This window comes from Balaenoptera ricei, chromosome 6, assembly GCF_028023285.1.
Source record: "Balaenoptera ricei isolate mBalRic1 chromosome 6, mBalRic1.hap2, whole genome shotgun sequence".
Classification (NCBI taxonomy): domain Eukaryota; kingdom Metazoa; phylum Chordata; class Mammalia; order Artiodactyla; family Balaenopteridae; genus Balaenoptera; species Balaenoptera ricei.
In genome coordinates, this window is record NC_082644.1 from 22,607,967 (window position 1) to 22,634,711 (window position 26,745).

The 26,745-nt window shown below is 58.6% G+C and overlaps 1 protein-coding gene across 1 annotated transcript in view; it reads right to left on the reverse strand.

Moving 5' to 3' along the window:
• LOC132367720 (NUT family member 2G-like) overlaps positions 1-25,913 on the reverse strand; it is a 45,853-nt gene extending 19,940 nt beyond the window's left edge. Inside the window, exons 1-7 of the mRNA XM_059926305.1 lie at positions 25,898-25,913; positions 23,227-23,941; positions 22,144-22,272; positions 20,973-21,096; positions 20,175-20,363; positions 18,605-19,221; positions 17,522-17,650 (exon numbers count right to left, since the gene is read on the reverse strand). Coding sequence (XP_059782288.1) covers positions 17,522-17,650; positions 18,605-19,221; positions 20,175-20,363; positions 20,973-21,096; positions 22,144-22,272; positions 23,227-23,941; positions 25,898-25,913 — 1,919 coding nt within the window. The remainder of the gene's footprint in view (positions 1-17,521; positions 17,651-18,604; positions 19,222-20,174; positions 20,364-20,972; positions 21,097-22,143; positions 22,273-23,226; positions 23,942-25,897) is intronic.
• Between the last annotated feature and the right edge of the window lie 832 nt (positions 25,914-26,745).

Sequence of the window (26,745 nt, forward strand, 5' to 3'; positions counted from 1 at the left end):
CATCGCCCTCACACCTTCCTTCCAGTATCCCTAGAAACCTAACGTGCGAGTCCATCCCCAGTTCCTCTTTATCTAAAAGCTCCCATAAGCTCAGGACCCCCTGAGCGTTCACTCACATGAGAAAGCAGGAGAAAGCTTCTGCATCAGGACTCAGGCGAAAGTGTCTCAGGGCCAGGGGTTTGATGTGCTGCCAACGTCGGAAGTTACTGTACTCTCTCTGGGTGTTAGAGGAGCCATCCTGCGAGGCGTTGGACTGGTTGGTGGCCAGGCGGCCCTCCCTGGAAGTGCCATGTGGCCATGGCCCAGAGTTCACTGGGCGAATGATAGGGGTCAGCTGGGCAGCTGGTGGTGGAGCTTGAGGAGGAAAGCCTGGGGTCCAGCCTCCCTTGCCAGCCTGACGTCCTCGAGGGGGAACAAAGACTCTGAGCACGAACGGGCCAGTGTCTGTTCGGATGGGCCTATGAAGAGCCTCACAATCAATCTCTGGTGGGCAGGCTTCATCACTGACCCCTCGATGGCGGTCTTGGTCGTGCCTCTGGGCATCTTGGCCGGCGTGGGACTCAGATGGACTTGAGCCCATTCCGGGTGCACTGTGGCTCGGGGCTGCCGGCCCACCTTCGTCCTCTTTCAAGTCCAGGAGTTGTTTCTGCACCAGCTGGTAGGAGGGAGGAGGACAGTGACAGCTCCACTCGCACGTGTGAGAGGAGGAGCACTGGGCAGTGGGACAATGGCCCTGGGGGGGAGGAGGGGACGGGTGACCCCAGGACTAGACTCCAAATGCAGACACGGTGGCGTTCCTGCCATCCTCCTGCACCTTATTCCCAGCTGTGTGTCCTTCCCTCCGCTCCCGGCTCCCCATCCTCTCCTTCCTATCACCCTGCGCTGCACCCACCCCAGAGAGGGCCCTTCCCCATGCCAGGCCTCCGAGGCACGGAAGGGACGGACAGAGCCATGTGGGCCTCCTGTTCTGGGGCCCTACCTCTCCCCTGCTCGCTGGGGTCCCTCCGTGCCCTGGTCTTCCTGGGTGTCCCTTGTCTCCCCTGTTCTACCTGTGATCCCTCCCTCCTCTGGCTCCCCTGGGCCACCTGGTTTCCCCTGTCCCCTGGATCACCTGGGGTCCCCCCTCCCCTGGAGTCCCCTGGCTCCCTAAGTGTCCCTCTCCCTCCCCTGGCTCACTTCTTCAGGGGTGAGTCCTTCCTCCTGCTTCAGCTCCTCAGCAAGGGCCAAGAGATCCAGCTGTGGGTCTGGGGAAAACAATTCTGCCAGGGATCGAGGGTGAATGACTGCCTCCACCTGGGACAGAAAGAAGAGGCTGTGAGCATCCTTGGCCAGGAGTGGCCTGTGACACAAGAAGACCAGGAGGGAAAGTGAAAAGCAGAGACCCACCCCCACTCTCCTCCACAAGGCGGGGATGGTCAGCACACACACACACACACACACAAACATGCACATACACAGTCACACACAAAAGAGCACATATACAGATGCACATACACAGACACACAACGGCATACACACAGACACAAACATATACACACATATATCTGCGTCAACCTCCCCTAACACCGGGCTCAGGAACAAGGAGCTGAGCTTAAGTCCCATCGGCCTGAGCAGAACCCAGATCTTGGGTGCTGAGAGTTCCATGCCCTGGCATCTTGTTGACCCCAGGCTCCAGACCCAGCCTACCTTGGTGACAGAGTCTTCCCGGGAACGCAGCTCGTCAATGTAGCTCAAGAGACACGGGTCCAAGTAGGCGTCGTCCTCTTCCTGCTTCAGCTCATTTCCGTCCTTTCCACATTCTGCATGTGACTTGCCTCTGGCTGAGTGGACGGGCCCCACCAGCGCCTCCATCCTGTCCACATACTCCCTCACAGTCTCAGGGGGAATCTCCTTGGGCGCCTTGGGCTCCGGGGTCCGCTGGGATCTGTGTGGCTTCGGGTGCGAGGGCTGGGCCCTGGGGCCGGACATCCTGGGAGCACAGGCTGAGGCAGAGCAGGAGGAAGGGAAGGAAGGTGAGGGACTCCCGGTCCACCTCCTGACCACCGAGCGCACGTTGGTGAGGGCATTGTTTGGGGGACGTTGATGTGGGTGTGGGAGGGGTCAGGACCATCTGAAGCCTCATGCACAGCTGGAGAGGGGAGGTTAGGGGGTCATCTAAGAGAGTCACAAGTAAGGAAGTGGGGAACCTCCAATTTTCTAGGGGTCTCCCCATCAAGCCCACTTCTTAGGCAGACTTAGTGTGGGGTCCTTTGACAGGGAGGTGTGAGAGGAGTTACAAAACTGACCAAGTCAATACCCCGTAGTGACAAGGGGCAGCTGAGACCCCACCCCCCCACACCCCGCCTCGGTGGCTGTTTTGGTTGAAAGACCAATGCCCCTGTCTTGAAAGAAAAGGATCCACACGGGGACGGTGGCCAAGCCTAGGCCCCTGTTACCTGTGCCTTCAGCTCCAGTGGGAAGCTGGGTGCCTGGCTGAAGGCGCACTTTCGGGGCTGGGGGCCCCCGAGGATCCAGCTTCGGTGGGGCTGGAGGAGGCAGGTCCTGCGCGCACTGCATCCACTGCAAATGCTGAATGTGCGTCTCCTCCTCGGCCGCAAATTCCATGAACCTGGGGGGTGACGGAGGCACAGGCCACCCTGAGAAAAAGGCCTGGGTTCTGGAGCCCAACAGAGGCAGCCAAGAATGAGGCACTGGGAGAGGATGTGCCTTGGGGCCGTCAAGGCCCTGTGAGGTGCTGTCCACAGCAGAGAGCTGCTCCTGGAAGTGATAACAAGATCTGGGACCCTTCCTGCCTCACCAGCACTGGAGGGCATGCAACAGCATAGACCCAGGTCGCTGAATTGAACCAGGTCAACGGGACACATGGCTGACCCAGGGGGCACCCTCCTCATGCCCCCGTCCCCATCCAGAACCACATGAAGGGCTGACAGCCAGAGGCTGGAACAGGCATGTGTTCCCCACAGGGGCCCTTGCCCGAATCCAGGACACTGGGCTAGGACTGAGAGTCCTGGAACTTAGACCTGGAGACAGGGCCCAGGAGAGGCTGGACGATGTGGATGCTGAGCTTAGAGGAGAGGCCTTCCCTTCCTCTGAGAGGCGCTCGTTTGTTTGCTTTTGTTTCTTACACCAAGGGGATTACCATGGAGCAAACACTGGAAGGGCCGGAGACCCTTGGGCCGACGACAGCTGGCTTCCCCAGCCTCTTCAGGGATGCCAGGGTACCCACTCAGGGCACTTTTCATGAGGAGAGGTGGTCCCAAATCTATGTGAAGTGGCCGCCAGCCACCCACCACTAAGGAAGCAGCAGGCTGGCGGGTGGAGCTCTTTCCCCGGCCCAGCCCATATGGCCGGAGTTGGACCCCTACTGGACTCACAGCTTCACCCTGCCCCGTCCTGAGACCTTCATGTCAAGGCAAGGGTAGGTCAAAATCAGGGGAAGGCAGAGCTCCTGGTGGAGGAAGGACAGAAGTCTCAAACGCTCAAGGTGAGGGAGGGGTTTCTGGAGGACAGTAGGGCCCCTGGGCTGCGGGGCCCCTGTGCTGGGTGACAGCCCTTCTCCTCTGTCCTCTCTGATGAGCACCCCCACGGCCAGACCCTGCCCTCACCCACTCGCCTCACCCTCCACGCAGCCCCTGGGCCCAGGACGCTGACTCACTTTTCCGCCATCTCGTAGTGGATCATCCGGTCAAGGTTGCTCAAGCGCCGCCATTCCTGCACGGCCCTCCGCAGTCCCTCCTCCAGCGGCATGGTGGGATTCAGGCGGGCCACGGATCGAAGCACTGGGCTGTAAGCCCTCGGGGTCAGTCTCCGGGCCCAGCCCAGCCCCCACCTGCCTGACCCCACCCGCCCATGTGGACCACACATCACTCAACCCAGAATGACTGAGCAACAGGAGGGTGAGAGGCGGGCGTCTGGGAGGGCAAAGACAAGCCTTCCCGGCCACTGCTGTCACCGCCTCACACTCACTCAAGGATGACCATCCACTCCCAGGCTAGAGCTGGGACATTGTGCCTTGGGGAGCTCTTTTCCTCCTCAAGGCTGCATTTTCATAATAAAAATCACCATCATCAATGAGGCATGGCATGTGCCAAGCAATCTGCTAACACTTCATAGATTAGCCCAAGGAGTCTTCGGCACAGTCCTCTGAGTGAAGTGTAATTGTCCCCTTTTTACCAGGGACCGGAGGTTTAGGATGGAAATGCCTGCCAGGCTCACAAGTCTAGTGGGAGAGAGCCCACGCCCTTAGGAGAGCTCTACCATCACCCTGTTCCTAGTGGAATTCTCCACAACGAAGTGGAGGCATGCATAAAGCGCTCTCCTGGGCCCCGCGCTCCTCCCCCTCCTCTGAAGTGACCTCCCCTGGTCATGTACGCTCAAGTCCTGTATGAAAGGACACGGCACCACAGGAGAGTGCGGCATCCACTCCTGGGCTCCTCACCTTACACCACGACCCTCTCTGACTGCAAGTCTTCAGTCCATATTACCATGAGAATCATGGAAGAGCAAGCTGGCCAGACTCACAGGGTGGTGGGGCCCGTTGAGATAGGGCACATTTCAGTCCTGATGTCACGGACTGGCAGGCCCACCCATGTGACCGACAATGTGCCCTCTCATAGCATGGACATCGCCCTCACACCTTCCTTCCAGTATCCCTAGAAACCTAACGTGCGAGTCCATCCCCAGTTCCTCTTTATCTAAAAGCTCCCATAAGCTCAGGACCCCCTGAGCGTTCACTCACATGAGAAAGCAGGAGAAAGCTTCTGCATCAGGACTCAGGCGAAAGTGTCTCAGGGCCAGGGGTTTGATGTGCTGCCAACGTCGGAAGTTACTGTACTCTCTCTGGGTGTTAGAGGAGCCATCCTGCGAGGCGTTGGACTGGTTGGTGGCCAGGCGGCCCTCCCTGGAAGTGCCATGTGGCCATGGCCCAGAGTTCACTGGGCGAATGATAGGGGTCAGCTGGGCAGCTGGTGGTGGAGCTTGAGGAGGAAAGCCTGGGGTCCAGCCTCCCTTGCCAGCCTGACGTCCTCGAGGGGGAACAAAGACTCTGAGCACGAACGGGCCAGTGTCTGTTCGGATGGGCCTATGAAGAGCCTCACAATCAATCTCTGGTGGGCAGGCTTCATCACTGACCCCTCGATGGCGGTCTTGGTCGTGCCTCTGGGCATCTTGGCCGGCGTGGGACTCAGATGGACTTGAGCCCATTCCGGGTGCACTGTGGCTCGGGGCTGCCGGCCCACCTTCGTCCTCTTTCAAGTCCAGGAGTTGTTTCTGCACCAGCTGGTAGGAGGGAGGAGGACAGTGACAGCTCCACTCGCACGTGTGAGAGGAGGAGCACTGGGCAGTGGGACAATGGCCCTGGGGGGGAGGAGGGGACGGGTGACCCCAGGACTAGACTCCAAATGCAGACACGGTGGCGTTCCTGCCATCCTCCTGCACCTTATTCCCAGCTGTGTGTCCTTCCCTCCGCTCCCGGCTCCCCATCCTCTCCTTCCTATCACCCTGCGCTGCACCCACCCCAGAGAGGGCCCTTCCCCATGCCAGGCCTCCGAGGCACGGAAGGGACGGACAGAGCCATGTGGGCCTCCTGTTCTGGGGCCCTACCTCTCCCCTGCTCGCTGGGGTCCCTCCGTGCCCTGGTCTTCCTGGGTGTCCCTTGTCTCCCCTGTTCTACCTGTGATCCCTCCCTCCTCTGGCTCCCCTGGGCCACCTGGTTTCCCCTGTCCCCTGGATCACCTGGGGTCCCCCCTCCCCTGGAGTCCCCTGGCTCCCTAAGTGTCCCTCTCCCTCCCCTGGCTCACTTCTTCAGGGGTGAGTCCTTCCTCCTGCTTCAGCTCCTCAGCAAGGGCCAAGAGATCCAGCTGTGGGTCTGGGGAAAACAATTCTGCCAGGGATCGAGGGTGAATGACTGCCTCCACCTGGGACAGAAAGAAGAGGCTGTGAGCATCCTTGGCCAGGAGTGGCCTGTGACACAAGAAGACCAGGAGGGAAAGTGAAAAGCAGAGACCCACCCCCACTCTCCTCCACAAGGCGGGGATGGTCAGCACACACACACACACACACACAAACATGCACATACACAGTCACACACAAAAGAGCACATATACAGATGCACATACACAGACACACAACGGCATACACACAGACACAAACATATACACACATATATCTGCGTCAACCTCCCCTAACACCGGGCTCAGGAACAAGGAGCTGAGCTTAAGTCCCATCGGCCTGAGCAGAACCCAGATCTTGGGTGCTGAGAGTTCCATGCCCTGGCATCTTGTTGACCCCAGGCTCCAGACCCAGCCTACCTTGGTGACAGAGTCTTCCCGGGAACGCAGCTCGTCAATGTAGCTCAAGAGACACGGGTCCAAGTAGGCGTCGTCCTCTTCCTGCTTCAGCTCATTTCCGTCCTTTCCACATTCTGCATGTGACTTGCCTCTGGCTGAGTGGACGGGCCCCACCAGCGCCTCCATCCTGTCCACATACTCCCTCACAGTCTCAGGGGGAATCTCCTTGGGCGCCTTGGGCTCCGGGGTCCGCTGGGATCTGTGTGGCTTCGGGTGCGAGGGCTGGGCCCTGGGGCCGGACATCCTGGGAGCACAGGCTGAGGCAGAGCAGGAGGAAGGGAAGGAAGGTGAGGGACTCCCGGTCCACCTCCTGACCACCGAGCGCACGTTGGTGAGGGCATTGTTTGGGGGACGTTGATGTGGGTGTGGGAGGGGTCAGGACCATCTGAAGCCTCATGCACAGCTGGAGAGGGGAGGTTAGGGGGTCATCTAAGAGAGTCACAAGTAAGGAAGTGGGGAACCTCCAATTTTCTAGGGGTCTCCCCATCAAGCCCACTTCTTAGGCAGACTTAGTGTGGGGTCCTTTGACAGGGAGGTGTGAGAGGAGTTACAAAACTGACCAAGTCAATACCCCGTAGTGACAAGGGGCAGCTGAGACCCCACCCCCCCACACCCCGCCTCGGTGGCTGTTTTGGTTGAAAGACCAATGCCCCTGTCTTGAAAGAAAAGGATCCACACGGGGACGGTGGCCAAGCCTAGGCCCCTGTTACCTGTGCCTTCAGCTCCAGTGGGAAGCTGGGTGCCTGGCTGAAGGCGCACTTTCGGGGCTGGGGGCCCCCGAGGATCCAGCTTCGGTGGGGCTGGAGGAGGCAGGTCCTGCGCGCACTGCATCCACTGCAAATGCTGAATGTGCGTCTCCTCCTCGGCCGCAAATTCCATGAACCTGGGGGGTGACGGAGGCACAGGCCACCCTGAGAAAAAGGCCTGGGTTCTGGAGCCCAACAGAGGCAGCCAAGAATGAGGCACTGGGAGAGGATGTGCCTTGGGGCCGTCAAGGCCCTGTGAGGTGCTGTCCACAGCAGAGAGCTGCTCCTGGAAGTGATAACAAGATCTGGGACCCTTCCTGCCTCACCAGCACTGGAGGGCATGCAACAGCATAGACCCAGGTCGCTGAATTGAACCAGGTCAACGGGACACATGGCTGACCCAGGGGGCACCCTCCTCATGCCCCCGTCCCCATCCAGAACCACATGAAGGGCTGACAGCCAGAGGCTGGAACAGGCATGTGTTCCCCACAGGGGCCCTTGCCCGAATCCAGGACACTGGGCTAGGACTGAGAGTCCTGGAACTTAGACCTGGAGACAGGGCCCAGGAGAGGCTGGACGATGTGGATGCTGAGCTTAGAGGAGAGGCCTTCCCTTCCTCTGAGAGGCGCTCGTTTGTTTGCTTTTGTTTCTTACACCAAGGGGATTACCATGGAGCAAACACTGGAAGGGCCGGAGACCCTTGGGCCGACGACAGCTGGCTTCCCCAGCCTCTTCAGGGATGCCAGGGTACCCACTCAGGGCACTTTTCATGAGGAGAGGTGGTCCCAAATCTATGTGAAGTGGCCGCCAGCCACCCACCACTAAGGAAGCAGCAGGCTGGCGGGTGGAGCTCTTTCCCCGGCCCAGCCCATATGGCCGGAGTTGGACCCCTACTGGACTCACAGCTTCACCCTGCCCCGTCCTGAGACCTTCATGTCAAGGCAAGGGTAGGTCAAAATCAGGGGAAGGCAGAGCTCCTGGTGGAGGAAGGACAGAAGTCTCAAACGCTCAAGGTGAGGGAGGGGTTTCTGGAGGACAGTAGGGCCCCTGGGCTGCGGGGCCCCTGTGCTGGGTGACAGCCCTTCTCCTCTGTCCTCTCTGATGAGCACCCCCACGGCCAGACCCTGCCCTCACCCACTCGCCTCACCCTCCACGCAGCCCCTGGGCCCAGGACGCTGACTCACTTTTCCGCCATCTCGTAGTGGATCATCCGGTCAAGGTTGCTCAAGCGCCGCCATTCCTGCACGGCCCTCCGCAGTCCCTCCTCCAGCGGCATGGTGGGATTCAGGCGGGCCACGGATCGAAGCACTGGGCTGTAAGCCCTCGGGGTCAGTCTCCGGGCCCAGCCCAGCCCCCACCTGCCTGACCCCACCCGCCCATGTGGACCACACATCACTCAACCCAGAATGACTGAGCAACAGGAGGGTGAGAGGCGGGCGTCTGGGAGGGCAAAGACAAGCCTTCCCGGCCACTGCTGTCACCGCCTCACACTCACTCAAGGATGACCATCCACTCCCAGGCTAGAGCTGGGACATTGTGCCTTGGGGAGCTCTTTTCCTCCTCAAGGCTGCATTTTCATAATAAAAATCACCATCATCAATGAGGCATGGCATGTGCCAAGCAATCTGCTAACACTTCATAGATTAGCCCAAGGAGTCTTCGGCACAGTCCTCTGAGTGAAGTGTAATTGTCCCCTTTTTACCAGGGACCGGAGGTTTAGGATGGAAATGCCTGCCAGGCTCACAAGTCTAGTGGGAGAGAGCCCACGCCCTTAGGAGAGCTCTACCATCACCCTGTTCCTAGTGGAATTCTCCACAACGAAGTGGAGGCATGCATAAAGCGCTCTCCTGGGCCCCGCGCTCCTCCCCCTCCTCTGAAGTGACCTCCCCTGGTCATGTACGCTCAAGTCCTGTATGAAAGGACACGGCACCACAGGAGAGTGCGGCATCCACTCCTGGGCTCCTCACCTTACACCACGACCCTCTCTGACTGCAAGTCTTCAGTCCATATTACCATGAGAATCATGGAAGAGCAAGCTGGCCAGACTCACAGGGTGGTGGGGCCCGTTGAGATAGGGCACATTTCAGTCCTGATGTCACGGACTGGCAGGCCCACCCATGTGACCGACAATGTGCCCTCTCATAGCATGGACATCGCCCTCACACCTTCCTTCCAGTATCCCTAGAAACCTAACGTGCGAGTCCATCCCCAGTTCCTCTTTATCTAAAAGCTCCCATAAGCTCAGGACCCCCTGAGCGTTCACTCACATGAGAAAGCAGGAGAAAGCTTCTGCATCAGGACTCAGGCGAAAGTGTCTCAGGGCCAGGGGTTTGATGTGCTGCCAACGTCGGAAGTTACTGTACTCTCTCTGGGTGTTAGAGGAGCCATCCTGCGAGGCGTTGGACTGGTTGGTGGCCAGGCGGCCCTCCCTGGAAGTGCCATGTGGCCATGGCCCAGAGTTCACTGGGCGAATGATAGGGGTCAGCTGGGCAGCTGGTGGTGGAGCTTGAGGAGGAAAGCCTGGGGTCCAGCCTCCCTTGCCAGCCTGACGTCCTCGAGGGGGAACAAAGACTCTGAGCACGAACGGGCCAGTGTCTGTTCGGATGGGCCTATGAAGAGCCTCACAATCAATCTCTGGTGGGCAGGCTTCATCACTGACCCCTCGATGGCGGTCTTGGTCGTGCCTCTGGGCATCTTGGCCGGCGTGGGACTCAGATGGACTTGAGCCCATTCCGGGTGCACTGTGGCTCGGGGCTGCCGGCCCACCTTCGTCCTCTTTCAAGTCCAGGAGTTGTTTCTGCACCAGCTGGTAGGAGGGAGGAGGACAGTGACAGCTCCACTCGCACGTGTGAGAGGAGGAGCACTGGGCAGTGGGACAATGGCCCTGGGGGGGAGGAGGGGACGGGTGACCCCAGGACTAGACTCCAAATGCAGACACGGTGGCGTTCCTGCCATCCTCCTGCACCTTATTCCCAGCTGTGTGTCCTTCCCTCCGCTCCCGGCTCCCCATCCTCTCCTTCCTATCACCCTGCGCTGCACCCACCCCAGAGAGGGCCCTTCCCCATGCCAGGCCTCCGAGGCACGGAAGGGACGGACAGAGCCATGTGGGCCTCCTGTTCTGGGGCCCTACCTCTCCCCTGCTCGCTGGGGTCCCTCCGTGCCCTGGTCTTCCTGGGTGTCCCTTGTCTCCCCTGTTCTACCTGTGATCCCTCCCTCCTCTGGCTCCCCTGGGCCACCTGGTTTCCCCTGTCCCCTGGATCACCTGGGGTCCCCCCTCCCCTGGAGTCCCCTGGCTCCCTAAGTGTCCCTCTCCCTCCCCTGGCTCACTTCTTCAGGGGTGAGTCCTTCCTCCTGCTTCAGCTCCTCAGCAAGGGCCAAGAGATCCAGCTGTGGGTCTGGGGAAAACAATTCTGCCAGGGATCGAGGGTGAATGACTGCCTCCACCTGGGACAGAAAGAAGAGGCTGTGAGCATCCTTGGCCAGGAGTGGCCTGTGACACAAGAAGACCAGGAGGGAAAGTGAAAAGCAGAGACCCACCCCCACTCTCCTCCACAAGGCGGGGATGGTCAGCACACACACACACACACACACAAACATGCACATACACAGTCACACACAAAAGAGCACATATACAGATGCACATACACAGACACACAACGGCATACACACAGACACAAACATATACACACATATATCTGCGTCAACCTCCCCTAACACCGGGCTCAGGAACAAGGAGCTGAGCTTAAGTCCCATCGGCCTGAGCAGAACCCAGATCTTGGGTGCTGAGAGTTCCATGCCCTGGCATCTTGTTGACCCCAGGCTCCAGACCCAGCCTACCTTGGTGACAGAGTCTTCCCGGGAACGCAGCTCGTCAATGTAGCTCAAGAGACACGGGTCCAAGTAGGCGTCGTCCTCTTCCTGCTTCAGCTCATTTCCGTCCTTTCCACATTCTGCATGTGACTTGCCTCTGGCTGAGTGGACGGGCCCCACCAGCGCCTCCATCCTGTCCACATACTCCCTCACAGTCTCAGGGGGAATCTCCTTGGGCGCCTTGGGCTCCGGGGTCCGCTGGGATCTGTGTGGCTTCGGGTGCGAGGGCTGGGCCCTGGGGCCGGACATCCTGGGAGCACAGGCTGAGGCAGAGCAGGAGGAAGGGAAGGAAGGTGAGGGACTCCCGGTCCACCTCCTGACCACCGAGCGCACGTTGGTGAGGGCATTGTTTGGGGGACGTTGATGTGGGTGTGGGAGGGGTCAGGACCATCTGAAGCCTCATGCACAGCTGGAGAGGGGAGGTTAGGGGGTCATCTAAGAGAGTCACAAGTAAGGAAGTGGGGAACCTCCAATTTTCTAGGGGTCTCCCCATCAAGCCCACTTCTTAGGCAGACTTAGTGTGGGGTCCTTTGACAGGGAGGTGTGAGAGGAGTTACAAAACTGACCAAGTCAATACCCCGTAGTGACAAGGGGCAGCTGAGACCCCACCCCCCCACACCCCGCCTCGGTGGCTGTTTTGGTTGAAAGACCAATGCCCCTGTCTTGAAAGAAAAGGATCCACACGGGGACGGTGGCCAAGCCTAGGCCCCTGTTACCTGTGCCTTCAGCTCCAGTGGGAAGCTGGGTGCCTGGCTGAAGGCGCACTTTCGGGGCTGGGGGCCCCCGAGGATCCAGCTTCGGTGGGGCTGGAGGAGGCAGGTCCTGCGCGCACTGCATCCACTGCAAATGCTGAATGTGCGTCTCCTCCTCGGCCGCAAATTCCATGAACCTGGGGGGTGACGGAGGCACAGGCCACCCTGAGAAAAAGGCCTGGGTTCTGGAGCCCAACAGAGGCAGCCAAGAATGAGGCACTGGGAGAGGATGTGCCTTGGGGCCGTCAAGGCCCTGTGAGGTGCTGTCCACAGCAGAGAGCTGCTCCTGGAAGTGATAACAAGATCTGGGACCCTTCCTGCCTCACCAGCACTGGAGGGCATGCAACAGCATAGACCCAGGTCGCTGAATTGAACCAGGTCAACGGGACACATGGCTGACCCAGGGGGCACCCTCCTCATGCCCCCGTCCCCATCCAGAACCACATGAAGGGCTGACAGCCAGAGGCTGGAACAGGCATGTGTTCCCCACAGGGGCCCTTGCCCGAATCCAGGACACTGGGCTAGGACTGAGAGTCCTGGAACTTAGACCTGGAGACAGGGCCCAGGAGAGGCTGGACGATGTGGATGCTGAGCTTAGAGGAGAGGCCTTCCCTTCCTCTGAGAGGCGCTCGTTTGTTTGCTTTTGTTTCTTACACCAAGGGGATTACCATGGAGCAAACACTGGAAGGGCCGGAGACCCTTGGGCCGACGACAGCTGGCTTCCCCAGCCTCTTCAGGGATGCCAGGGTACCCACTCAGGGCACTTTTCATGAGGAGAGGTGGTCCCAAATCTATGTGAAGTGGCCGCCAGCCACCCACCACTAAGGAAGCAGCAGGCTGGCGGGTGGAGCTCTTTCCCCGGCCCAGCCCATATGGCCGGAGTTGGACCCCTACTGGACTCACAGCTTCACCCTGCCCCGTCCTGAGACCTTCATGTCAAGGCAAGGGTAGGTCAAAATCAGGGGAAGGCAGAGCTCCTGGTGGAGGAAGGACAGAAGTCTCAAACGCTCAAGGTGAGGGAGGGGTTTCTGGAGGACAGTAGGGCCCCTGGGCTGCGGGGCCCCTGTGCTGGGTGACAGCCCTTCTCCTCTGTCCTCTCTGATGAGCACCCCCACGGCCAGACCCTGCCCTCACCCACTCGCCTCACCCTCCACGCAGCCCCTGGGCCCAGGACGCTGACTCACTTTTCCGCCATCTCGTAGTGGATCATCCGGTCAAGGTTGCTCAAGCGCCGCCATTCCTGCACGGCCCTCCGCAGTCCCTCCTCCAGCGGCATGGTGGGATTCAGGCGGGCCACGGATCGAAGCACTGGGCTGTAAGCCCTCGGGGTCAGTCTCCGGGCCCAGCCCAGCCCCCACCTGCCTGACCCCACCCGCCCATGTGGACCACACATCACTCAACCCAGAATGACTGAGCAACAGGAGGGTGAGAGGCGGGCGTCTGGGAGGGCAAAGACAAGCCTTCCCGGCCACTGCTGTCACCGCCTCACACTCACTCAAGGATGACCATCCACTCCCAGGCTAGAGCTGGGACATTGTGCCTTGGGGAGCTCTTTTCCTCCTCAAGGCTGCATTTTCATAATAAAAATCACCATCATCAATGAGGCATGGCATGTGCCAAGCAATCTGCTAACACTTCATAGATTAGCCCAAGGAGTCTTCGGCACAGTCCTCTGAGTGAAGTGTAATTGTCCCCTTTTTACCAGGGACCGGAGGTTTAGGATGGAAATGCCTGCCAGGCTCACAAGTCTAGTGGGAGAGAGCCCACGCCCTTAGGAGAGCTCTACCATCACCCTGTTCCTAGTGGAATTCTCCACAACGAAGTGGAGGCATGCATAAAGCGCTCTCCTGGGCCCCGCGCTCCTCCCCCTCCTCTGAAGTGACCTCCCCTGGTCATGTACGCTCAAGTCCTGTATGAAAGGACACGGCACCACAGGAGAGTGCGGCATCCACTCCTGGGCTCCTCACCTTACACCACGACCCTCTCTGACTGCAAGTCTTCAGTCCATATTACCATGAGAATCATGGAAGAGCAAGCTGGCCAGACTCACAGGGTGGTGGGGCCCGTTGAGATAGGGCACATTTCAGTCCTGATGTCACGGACTGGCAGGCCCACCCATGTGACCGACAATGTGCCCTCTCATAGCATGGACATCGCCCTCACACCTTCCTTCCAGTATCCCTGGAAACCTAACGTGCGAGTCCATCCCCAGTTCCTCTTTATCTAAAAGCTCCCATAAGCTCAGGACCCCCTGAGCGTTCACTCACATGAGAAAGCAGGAGAAAGCTTCTGCATCAGGACTCAGGCGAAAGTGTCTCAGGGCCAGGGGTTTGATGTGCTGCCAACGTCGGAAGTTACTGTACTCTCTCTGGGTGTTAGAGGAGCCATCCTGCGAGGCGTTGGACTGGTTGGTGGCCAGGCGGCCCTCCCTGGAAGTGCCATGTGGCCATGGCCCAGAGTTCACTGGGCGAATGATAGGGGTCAGCTGGGCAGCTGGTGGTGGAGCTTGAGGAGGAAAGCCTGGGGTCCAGCCTCCCTTGCCAGCCTGACGTCCTCGAGGGGGAACAAAGACTCTGAGCACGAACGGGCCAGTGTCTGTTCGGATGGGCCTATGAAGAGCCTCACAATCAATCTCTGGTGGGCAGGCTTCATCACTGACCCCTCGATGGCGGTCTTGGTCGTGCCTCTGGGCATCTTGGCCGGCGTGGGACTCAGATGGACTTGAGCCCATTCCGGGTGCACTGTGGCTCGGGGCTGCCGGCCCACCTTCGTCCTCTTTCAAGTCCAGGAGTTGTTTCTGCACCAGCTGGTAGGAGGGAGGAGGACAGTGACAGCTCCACTCGCACGTGTGAGAGGAGGAGCACTGGGCAGTGGGACAATGGCCCTGGGGGGGAGGAGGGGACGGGTGACCCCAGGACTAGACTCCAAATGCAGACACGGTGGCGTTCCTGCCATCCTCCTGCACCTTATTCCCAGCTGTGTGTCCTTCCCTCCGCTCCCGGCTCCCCATCCTCTCCTTCCTATCACCCTGCGCTGCACCCACCCCAGAGAGGGCCCTTCCCCATGCCAGGCCTCCGAGGCACGGAAGGGACGGACAGAGCCATGTGGGCCTCCTGTTCTGGGGCCCTACCTCTCCCCTGCTCGCTGGGGTCCCTCCGTGCCCTGGTCTTCCTGGGTGTCCCTTGTCTCCCCTGTTCTACCTGTGATCCCTCCCTCCTCTGGCTCCCCTGGGCCACCTGGTTTCCCCTGTCCCCTGGATCACCTGGGGTCCCCCCTCCCCTGGAGTCCCCTGGCTCCCTAAGTGTCCCTCTCCCTCCCCTGGCTCACTTCTTCAGGGGTGAGTCCTTCCTCCTGCTTCAGCTCCTCAGCAAGGGCCAAGAGATCCAGCTGTGGGTCTGGGGAAAACAATTCTGCCAGGGATCGAGGGTGAATGACTGCCTCCACCTGGGACAGAAAGAAGAGGCTGTGAGCATCCTTGGCCAGGAGTGGCCTGTGACACAAGAAGACCAGGAGGGAAAGTGAAAAGCAGAGACCCACCCCCACTCTCCTCCACAAGGCGGGGATGGTCAGCACACACACACACACACACACAAACATGCACATACACAGTCACACACAAAAGAGCACATATACAGATGCACATACACAGACACACAACGGCATACACACAGACACAAACATATACACACATATATCTGCGTCAACCTCCCCTAACACCGGGCTCAGGAACAAGGAGCTGAGCTTAAGTCCCATCGGCCTGAGCAGAACCCAGATCTTGGGTGCTGAGAGTTCCATGCCCTGGCATCTTGTTGACCCCAGGCTCCAGACCCAGCCTACCTTGGTGACAGAGTCTTCCCGGGAACGCAGCTCGTCAATGTAGCTCAAGAGACACGGGTCCAAGTAGGCGTCGTCCTCTTCCTGCTTCAGCTCATTTCCGTCCTTTCCACATTCTGCATGTGACTTGCCTCTGGCTGAGTGGACGGGCCCCACCAGCGCCTCCATCCTGTCCACATACTCCCTCACAGTCTCAGGGGGAATCTCCTTGGGCGCCTTGGGCTCCGGGGTCCGCTGGGATCTGTGTGGCTTCGGGTGCGAGGGCTGGGCCCTGGGGCCGGACATCCTGGGAGCACAGGCTGAGGCAGAGCAGGAGGAAGGGAAGGAAGGTGAGGGACTCCCGGTCCACCTCCTGACCACCGAGCGCACGTTGGTGAGGGCATTGTTTGGGGGACGTTGATGTGGGTGTGGGAGGGGTCAGGACCATCTGAAGCCTCATGCACAGCTGGAGAGGGGAGGTTAGGGGGTCATCTAAGAGAGTCACAAGTAAGGAAGTGGGGAACCTCCAATTTTCTAGGGGTCTCCCCATCAAGCCCACTTCTTAGGCAGACTTAGTGTGGGGTCCTTTGACAGGGAGGTGTGAGAGGAGTTACAAAACTGACCAAGTCAATACCCCGTAGTGACAAGGGGCAGCTGAGACCCCACCCCCCCACACCCCGCCTCGGTGGCTGTTTTGGTTGAAAGACCAATGCCCCTGTCTTGAAAGAAAAGGATCCACACGGGGACGGTGGCCAAGCCTAGGCCCCTGTTACCTGTGCCTTCAGCTCCAGTGGGAAGCTGGGTGCCTGGCTGAAGGCGCACTTTCGGGGCTGGGGGCCCCCGAGGATCCAGCTTCGGTGGGGCTGGAGGAGGCAGGTCCTGCGCGCACTGCATCCACTGCAAATGCTGAATGTGCGTCTCCTCCTCGGCCGCAAATTCCATGAACCTGGGGGGTGACGGAGGCACAGGCCACCCTGAGAAAAAGGCCTGGGTTCTGGAGCCCAACAGAGGCAGCCAAGAATGAGGCACTGGGAGAGGATGTGCCTTGGGGCCGTCAAGGCCCTGTGAGGTGCTGTCCACAGCAGAGAGCTGCTCCTGGAAGTGATAACAAGATCTGGGACCCTTCCTGCCTCACCAGCACTGGAGGGCATGCAACAGCATAGACCCAGGTCGCTGAATTGAACCAGGTCAACGGGACACATGGCTGACCCAGGGGGCACCCTCCTCATGCCCCCGTCCCCATCCAGAACCACATGAAGGGCTGACAGCCAGAGGCTGGAACAGGCATGTGTTCCCCACAGGGGCCCTTGCCCGAATCCAGGACACTGGGCTAGGACTGAGAGTCCTGGAACTTAGACCTGGAGACAGGGCCCAGGAGAGGCTGGACGATGTGGATGCTGAGCTTAGAGGAGAGGCCTTCCCTTCCTCTGAGAGGCGCTCGTTTGTTTGCTTTTGTTTCTTACACCAAGGGGATTACCATGGAGCAAACACTGGAAGGGCCGGAGACCCTTGGGCCGACGACAGCTGGCTTCCCCAGCCTCTTCAGGGATGCCAGGGTACCCACTCAGGGCACTTTTCATGAGGAGAGGTGGTCCCAAATCTATGTGAAGTGGCCGCCAGCCACCCACCACTAAGGAAGCAGCAGGCTGGCGGGTGGAGCTCTTTCCCCGGCCCAGCCCATATGGCCGGAGTTGGACCCCTACTGGACTCACAGCTTCACCCTGCCCCGTCCTGAGACCTTCATGTCAAGGCAAGGGTAGGTCAAAATCAGGGGAAGGCAGAGCTCCTGGTGGAGGAAGGACAGAAGTCTCAAACGCTCAAGGTGAGGGAGGGGTTTCTGGAGGACAGTAGGGCCCCTGGGCTGCGGGGCCCCTGTGCTGGGTGACAGCCCTTCTCCTCTGTCCTCTCTGATGAGCACCCCCACGGCCAGACCCTGCCCTCACCCACTCGCCTCACCCTCCACGCAGCCCCTGGGCCCAGGACGCTGACTCACTTTTCCGCCATCTCGTAGTGGATCATCCGGTCAAGGTTGCTCAAGCGCCGCCATTCCTGCACGGCCCTCCGCAGTCCCTCCTCCAGCGGCATGGTGGGATTCAGGCGGGCCACGGATCGAAGCACTGGGCTGTAAGCCCTCGGGGTCAGTCTCCGGGCCCAGCCCAGCCCCCACCTGCCTGACCCCACCCGCCCATGTGGACCACACATCACTCAACCCAGAATGACTGAGCAACAGGAGGGTGAGAGGCGGGCGTCTGGGAGGGCAAAGACAAGCCTTCCCGGCCACTGCTGTCACCGCCTCACACTCACTCAAGGATGACCATCCACTCCCAGGCTAGAGCTGGGACATTGTGCCTTGGGGAGCTCTTTTCCTCCTCAAGGCTGCATTTTCATAATAAAAATCACCATCATCAATGAGGCATGGCATGTGCCAAGCAATCTGCTAACACTTCACAGATTAGCCCAAGGAGTCTTCGGCACAGTCCTCTGAGTGAAGTGTAATTGTCCCCTTTTTACCAGGGACCGGAGGTTTAGGATGGAAATGCCTGCCAGGCTCACAAGTCTAGTGGGAGAGAGCCCACGCCCTTAGGAGAGCTCTACCATCACCCTGTTCCTAGTGGAATTCTCCACAACGAAGTGGAGGCATGCATAAAGCGCTCTCCTGGGCCCCGCGCTCCTCCCCCTCCTCTGAAGTGACCTCCCCTGGTCATGTACGCTCAAGTCCTGTATGAAAGGACACGGCACCACAGGAGAGTGCGGCATCCACTCCTGGGCTCCTCACCTTACACCACGACCCTCTCTGACTGCAAGTCTTCAGTCCATATTACCATGAGAATCATGGAAGAGCAAGCTGGCCAGACTCACAGGGTGGTGGGGCCCATTGAGATAGGGCACATTTCAGTCCTGATGTCACGGACTGGCAGGCCCACCCATGTGACCGACAATGTGCCCTCTCATAGCATGGACATCGCCCTCACACCTTCCTTCCAGTATCCCTAGAAACCTAACGTGCGAGTCCATCCCCAGTTCCTCTTTATCTAAAAGCTCCCATAAGCTCAGGACCCCCTGAGCGTTCACTCACATGAGAAAGCAGGAGAAAGCTTCTGCATCAGGACTCAGGCGAAAGTGTCTCAGGGCCAGGGGTTTGATGTGCTGCCAACGTCGGAAGTTACTGTACTCTCTCTGGGTGTTAGAGGAGCCATCCTGCGAGGCGTTGGACTGGTTGGTGGCCAGGCGGCCCTCCCTGGAAGTGCCATGTGGCCATGGCCCAGAGTTCACTGGGCGAATGATAGGGGTCAGCTGGGCAGCTGGTGGTGGAGCTTGAGGAGGAAAGCCTGGGGTCCAGCCTCCCTTGCCAGCCTGACGTCCTCGAGGGGGAACAAAGACTCTGAGCACGAACGGGCCAGTGTCTGTTCGGATGGGCCTATGAAGAGCCTCACAATCAATCTCTGGTGGGCAGGCTTCATCACTGACCCCTCGATGGCGGTCTTGGTCGTGCCTCTGGGCATCTTGGCCGGCGTGGGACTCAGATGGACTTGAGCCCATTCCGGGTGCACTGTGGCTCGGGGCTGCCGGCCCACCTTCGTCCTCTTTCAAGTCCAGGAGTTGTTTCTGCACCAGCTGGTAGGAGGGAGGAGGACAGTGACAGCTCCACTCGCACGTGTGAGAGGAGGAGCACTGGGCAGTGGGACAATGGCCCTGGGGGGGAGGAGGGGACGGGTGACCCCAGGACTAGACTCCAAATGCAGACACGGTGGCGTTCCTGCCATCCTCCTGCACCTTATTCCCAGCTGTGTGTCCTTCCCTCCGCTCCCGGCTCCCCATCCTCTCCTTCCTATCACCCTGCGCTGCACCCACCCCAGAGAGGGCCCTTCCCCATGCCAGGCCTCCGAGGCACGGAAGGGACGGACAGAGCCATGTGGGCCTCCTGTTCTGGGGCCCTACCTCTCCCCTGCTCGCTGGGGTCCCTCCGTGCCCTGGTCTTCCTGGGTGTCCCTTGTCTCCCCTGTTCTACCTGTGATCCCTCCCTCCTCTGGCTCCCCTGGGCCACCTGGTTTCCCCTGTCCCCTGGATCACCTGGGGTCCCCCCTCCCCTGGAGTCCCCTGGCTCCCTAAGTGTCCCTCTCCCTCCCCTGGCTCACTTCTTCAGGGGTGAGTCCTTCCTCCTGCTTCAGCTCCTCAGCAAGGGCCAAGAGATCCAGCTGTGGGTCTGGGGAAAACAATTCTGCCAGGGATCGAGGGTGAATGACTGCCTCCACCTGGGACAGAAAGAAGAGGCTGTGAGCATCCTTGGCCAGGAGTGGCCTGTGACACAAGAAGACCAGGAGGGAAAGTGAAAAGCAGAGACCCACCCCCACTCTCCTCCACAAGGCGGGGATGGTCAGCACACACACACACACACACACAAACATGCACATACACAGTCACACACAAAAGAGCACATATACAGATGCACATACACAGACACACAACGGCATACACACAGACACAAACATATACACACATATATCTGCGTCAACCTCCCCTAACACCGGGCTCAGGAACAAGGAGCTGAGCTTAAGTCCCATCGGCCTGAGCAGAACCCAGATCTTGGGTGCTGAGAGTTCCATGCCCTGGCATCTTGTTGACCCCAGGCTCCAGACCCAGCCTACCTTGGTGACAGAGTCTTCCCGGGAACGCAGCTCGTCAATGTAGCTCAAGAGACACGGGTCCAAGTAGGCGTCGTCCTCTTCCTGCTTCAGCTCATTTCCGTCCTTTCCACATTCTGCATGTGACTTGCTTCTGGCTGAGTGGACGGGCCCCACCAGCGCCTCCATCCTGTCCACATACTCCCTCACAGCCTCAGGGGGAATCTCCTTGGGCGCCTTGGGCTCCGGGGTCCGCTGGGATCTGTGTGGCTTCGGGTGCGAGGGCTGGGCCCTGGGGCCGGACATCCTGGGAGCACAGGCTGAGGCAGAGCAGGAGGAAGGGAAGGAAGGTGAGGGACTCCCGGTCCACCTCCTGACCACCGAGCGCACGTTGGTGAGGGCATTGTTTGGGGGACGTTGATGTGGGTGTGGGAGGGGTCAGGACCATCTGAAGCCTCATGCACAGCTGGAGAGGGGAGGTTAGGGGGTCATCTAAGAGAGTCACAAGTAAGGAAGTGGGGAACCTCCAAATTTCTAGGGGTCTCCCCATCAAGCCCACTTCTTAGGCAGACTTAGTGTGGGGTCCTTTGACAGGGAGGTGTGAGAGGAGTTACAAAACTGACCAAGTCAATACCCCGTAGTGACAAGGGGCAGCTGAGACCCCACCCCCCCACACCCCGCCTCGGTGGCTGTTTTGGTTGAAAGACCAATGCCCCTGTCTTGAAAGAAAAGGATCCACACGGGGACGGTGGCCAAGCCTAGGCTCCTGTTACCTGTGCTTTCAGCTCCAGTGGGAAGCTGGGTGCCTGGCTGAAGGCGCACTTTCGGGGCTGGGGGCCCCCGAGGATCCAGCTTCGGTGGGGCTGGAGGAGGCAGGTCCTGCGCGCACTGCATCCACTGCAAATGCTGAATGTGCGTCTCCTCCTCGGCCGCAAATTCCATGAACCTGGGAGGTGACGGAGGCACAGGCCACCCTGAGAAAAAGGCCTGGGTTCTGGAGCCCAACAGAGGCAGCCAAGAATGAGGCACTGGGAGAGGATGTGCCTTGGGGCCGTCAAGGCCCTGTGAGGTGCTGTCCACAGCAGAGAGCTGCTCCTGGAAGTGATAACAAGATCTGGGACCCTTCCTGCCTCACCAGCACTGGAGGGCATTCAACAGCATAGACCCAGATCGCTGAATTGAACCAGGTCAACGGGACACATGGCTGACCCAGGGGGCACCCTCCTCATGCCCCCGTCCCCATCCAGAACCACATGAAGGGCTGACAGCCAGAGGCTGGAACAGGCATGTGTTCCCCACAGGGGTCCTTGCCCGAATCCAGGACACTGGGCTAGGACTGAGAGTCCTGGAACATAGACCTGGAGACAGGGCCCAGGAGAGGCTGGACGATGTGGATGCTGAGCTTAGAGGAGAGGCCTTCCCTTCCTCTGAGAGGCGCTCGTTTGTTTGCTTTTGTTTCTTACACCAAGGGGATTACCATGGAGCAAACACTGGAAGGGCCGGAGACCCTTGGGCCGACGACAGCTGGCTTCCCCAGCCTCTTCAGGGATGCCAGGGTACCCACTCAGGGCACTTTTCATGAGGAGAGGTGGTCCCAAATCTATGTGAAGTGGCCGCCAGCCACCCACCACTAAGGAAGCAGCAGGCTGGCGGGTGGAGCTCTTTCCCCGGCCCAGCCCATATGGCCGGAGTTGGACCCCTACTGGACTCACAGCTTCACCCTGCCCCGTCCTGAGAGCTTCATGTCAAGGCAAGGGTAGGTCAAAATCAGGGGAGGGCAGAGCTCCTGGTGGAGGAAGGACAGAAGTCTCAAACTCTCAAGGTGAGGGAGGGGTTTCCGGGGGACAGTAGGGCCCCTGGGCTGCGGGGATCCTGTGCTGGGTGACAGCCCTTCTCCTCTGTCCTCTCTGATGAGCACCCCCACGGCCAGACCCTGCCCTCACCCACTCGCCTCACCCTCCACGCAGCCCCTGGGCCCAGGACGCTGACTCACTTTTCCGCCATCTCGTAGTGGATCATCCAGTCAAGGTTGCTCAAGCGCCGCCATTCCTGCACGGCCCTCCGCAGTCCCTCCTCCAGCGGCATGGTGGGATTCAGGCGGGCCACGGATCGAAGCACTGGGCTGTAAGCCCTCGGGGTCAGTCTCCGGGCCCAGCCCAGCCCCCACCTGCCTGACCCCACCCGCCCATGTGGACCACACATCACTCAACCCAGAATGACTGAGCAACAGGAGGGTGAGAGGCGGGCGTCTGGGAGGGCAAAGACAAGCCTTCCCGGCCACTGCTGTCACCGCCTCACACTCACTCAAGGATGACCATCCACTCCCAGGCTAGAGCTGGGACATTGTGCCTTGGGGAGCTCTTTTCCTCCTCAAGGCTGCATTTTCATAATAAAAATCACCATCATCAATGAGGCATGGCATGTGCCAAGCAATCTGCTAACACTTCATAGATTAGCCCAAGGAGTCTTCGGCACAGTCCTCTGAGTGAAGTGTAATTGTCCCCTTTTTACCAGGGACCGGAGGTTTAGGATGGAAATGCCTGCCAGGCTCACAAGTCTAGTGGGAGAGAGCCCACGCCCTTAGGAGAGCTCTACCATCACCCTGTTCCTAGTGGAATTCTCCACAACGAAGTGGAGGCATGCATAAAGCGCTCTCCTGGGCCCCGCGCTCCTCCCCCTCCTCTGAAGTGACCTCCCCTGGTCATGTACGCTCAAGTCCTGTATGAAAGGACACGGCACCACAGGAGAGTGCGGCATCCACTCCTGGGCTCCTCACCTTACACCACGACCCTCTCTGACTGCAAGTCTTCAGTCCATATTACCATGAGAATCATGGAAGAGCAAGCTGGCCAGACTCACAGGGTGGTGGGGCCCGTTGAGATAGGGCACATTTCAGTCCTGATGTCACGGACTGGCAGGCCCACCCATGTGACCGACAATGTGCCCTCTCATAGCATGGACATCGCCCTCACACCTTCCTTCCAGTATCCCTGGAAACCTAACGTGCGAGTCCATCCCCAGTTCCTCTTTATCTAAAAGCTCCCATAAGCTCAGGACCCCCTGAGCGTTCACTCACATGAGAAAGCAGGAAAAAGCTTCTGCATCAGGACTCAGGCGAAAGTGTCTCAGGGCCAGGGGCTTGATGTGCTGCCTACGTAGGAAGTTACTGTACTCTCTCTGGGTGTTAGAGGAGCCATCCTGCGAGGCGTTGGACTGGTTGGTGGCCAGGCGGCCCTCCCTGGAAGTGCCATGTGGCCATGGCCCAGAGTTCACTGGGCGAATGATAGGGGTCAGCTGGACAGCTGGTGGTGGAGCTTGAGGAGGAAAGCCTGGGGTCCAGCCTCCCTTGCCAGCCTGACTAACTCCAACAGCTGGAGCAGTCACAACGGTCCCCATCACAGGGGTTGCTATGAATACGGGTGCAGGACATGCAGCACTCCTGCTAAGGGCCCCTGGAGCGCCCCAGTTGAGGGAGGCCTGAGTAACGACAAAGGTCTGAGTCTGGGGGGCCTCCACTGGCCTGCCTTGTGACCTGACTTGGACAGTGAGGTTGCAAGCCCCCGGGGCACTGGGGCCACGGCCACCATTAGCCACCAAAGGCGTCCTGGGGAAAGCTGGCAGCAGCAGGCTGCTGCCAGGAGGGAATGCTGGGGTGAGGGGACGTGGCAGGTGCTGCTGCCAGGGTGGCCGGTGCTGGGCGCCAGGAATGGGTGGAGGGAAGGGCACTGCCGTGAAAGTAGACAAGGAGGCACCGGGGTTCATGGTCACATCCGTTCCCAGCACTGGAGATGCTGTGGAGGCAAAGGAAAGGAGTGAATGGAGGAGGAGAATGGGCAAGTGGGACTGAGGCTTTCTGTGGCATCAGAGTGTAAATCTCCACAGGTGAGGGACACTTGGACAAGGGAAACTGTGCAGCGTGCAAATGTCTTCAAGTGATTTTCATGCCCTGACCTCCAGTTGAGAATTATTCCACTGGTGACCCCGCGCCCATCCACCAAGGTCCCTGACCCCTGTCTGCCGAGAAGAAATCGCCTCAGCAAGCACTGACTTGGAGAGCCTCCCTAAGGCACCCCCTGGCACCTAAGCCTCACAGGCTGTCTCCCAAGACCTGGAACTGGGTGGACATCCGCTCTGTGAGAAATGCCCCTCAGCCGGCGTACTAGCAGGTAGGGACCTTCTCCAAGGTAAGTTCTAGGCACCCAAAGGCCCTTTGTGGACAGGTATTGTGTAAAATATTAGGGTCCCACCTCCTCCTCAGTCCTCCTTTTCCTGATGCTCAGTAGAAATCCCCTCTTTCTTTCCTAGCCTCACAAAACAAAACAAAATGCTGGAAAATATCTCTCTAATGGAATCCCGATACAAACCCATAACATTGGCCCAGAATGCACCTGCATCTCAGAACAACCCACAGCAGACACGTAACATGGGCCACGTCCTGCCACCCCCTCCCCAGTGCCCAGAGTCACTGTCATCACTCAGGAGTTCTGTTCCTAGGAGGCGGGGGTTGGGGGGGGTGGTGTGTGAGAAGTAGGCACGTGTCCCTTAGATTCTGTCATTTCACAGCCAGTGATGGCTGCAGAGGATTAAACAAGGGCCAGGGAATTGTCATGTTACATTGGTCATGGGAGTACAGACCGCCTGTTGTCCTTCCCCTTCCAGCTCCCAATAACGGAAAGACAATCTGAGAAGCAGGCATAAGCCAGTTGCCATGGCGATCAAATTGTCTGGAACACATCCCTGTTCAGGAGAACAAGGTACACAAAACGGTGCACCTAATTAACCAGAACAGGTGTCATAGGACGTTTAATAATAACACAGAAGATCGTCTTCCTGCCCCTGGGCTACACTCCTTCCCCCTTTAAAAGAGGAAGCAGCCTTCACACACATTCCACCCGAAACAACCCCACTCCACATCTGTCCCCTGTCCATGAAGGAGTGACAGGAAATATGAACAAACTCTTCCTCTCAAGGCAGCCTGAGGGTCCACCATGAGATACTGGATGAGATGAAGTAAGTCTGAAGAACTGCGATTCCACAAAAGGAAGAACAATTCAGAACAACTCAGGAACCTGAGCCCTCTCTTGGCTGAAGTTACACGGTTGCCCATCCCCTGTTGAATCCCAAGCAACAGTTGCCTGAACTGAGAAGTGAGCTCTGGGCTGGCAGGAGTGGACGAGGTGTGGGCTGCGGCAGTTAGAGTAACCTCCTGCCTAGCTCTCGGAGAGGACACTTCACTGCAGGTGTGGCCACACACAGCCCCACTGAATAGTTTTCTCACCAAGACCATCTCTCCCCACGGCCCCCTTAGATACAGTATGCTCCTGTTCAAATCCCTTAGAAAGATATGGTGAGGCAAGCTTCAGGTGCCTCAGGAACACAATACAGGTCTAGGCTTTCCTCATGACCCTCCCTGTGTCACTACCAGAACATCACACACATCCTTACACACACGTTTCAAAGTGGCTTCTCTCCCTTCTAGAAAGAATCAACCTGCCTGCTGCCATCCTTTCTCCATAGCCAGGGCAATTCCTCTTGATCCGCCTCCAATGACCCCTCCTCCCCAGTGCAGTCTCAGGTTTCTTCAGGCTCCCCAGTCTCCCCAGGTGAAATGTCCTCGTGTGTCCAGTGCTCTCTTCTCCCTCTACTTCAGTCCAACTGTGTGCCCACCGTGAAGTGTCACGTGTGAACCCGAAGGATGTGAGGGATGGCAGGGTCTCTGAGAACACACCCCCAGCCTATAGGCTTACCTCCTTCTGAAGCCATCCTGCAGGCTTGGGCACGGACTACTGCTGCCTGGTAGCCTCAATGAGAAAAGTCAAGACCAGGACCCAGAGAGTGACCTGCTTCAACAGACGCTCAGGATCCAACTGAAGGAGGGGCACGTTTGAGTCATAACAGTAGAATGTGGCTGAAACATTCTGCAGTGGGGGAGGGGCAGAGGGCACGTGGGTCTGGGTAGGGTGGGGGTGGGGAGACATTCCACGAGGGCTCTGGCAGGTAGGCAAGAACCGGAAGTTCCTTCCACCTCACACAGTGGCAACACAATTGGCGTGTGCCTCTTTACGCAGTTTATAGACTGTTTCTTTGATTCACGGCACCGAGGTTGGACTTGACGGTCCCTTCCTTTCACTTCTTTTTCCATCAACCTAGTTTTGTGTCCCTCAACACACTCTGCTTCCTACCTGGCTCTTGACTTACTTCAACAGAGACTAGACTTTCTGAACAAAATTCAGAACTGTTAGTCTGATAAACACTTGGGTATTTATGGCCACATGGAACTGAGTATTTGAAATTAGGATTGTCTCAGCAGATCCAGTGTCTTTGACTGCTGTATGTACATCACTCCTAAGGGAGTGGTCCTTGTGCTCCAACCAACATCCAGCAGGACCAGCCTTACTAATGATCCTTTGGGCTGGAAAGCCCCCGTCCATCAAAACACCGTCATGCAGCCCCCATGTCCAAGACCAGAATTCACTAAATGTCTTTCTCATAGTATTCCATGGTTGTAAAACATTTAGTTTTTTACCTTTTACATGATTTTAGTGTAATATTTTAAGCGAGCAACACCTTCTCATGGTTCAAAATTAAATTGTGC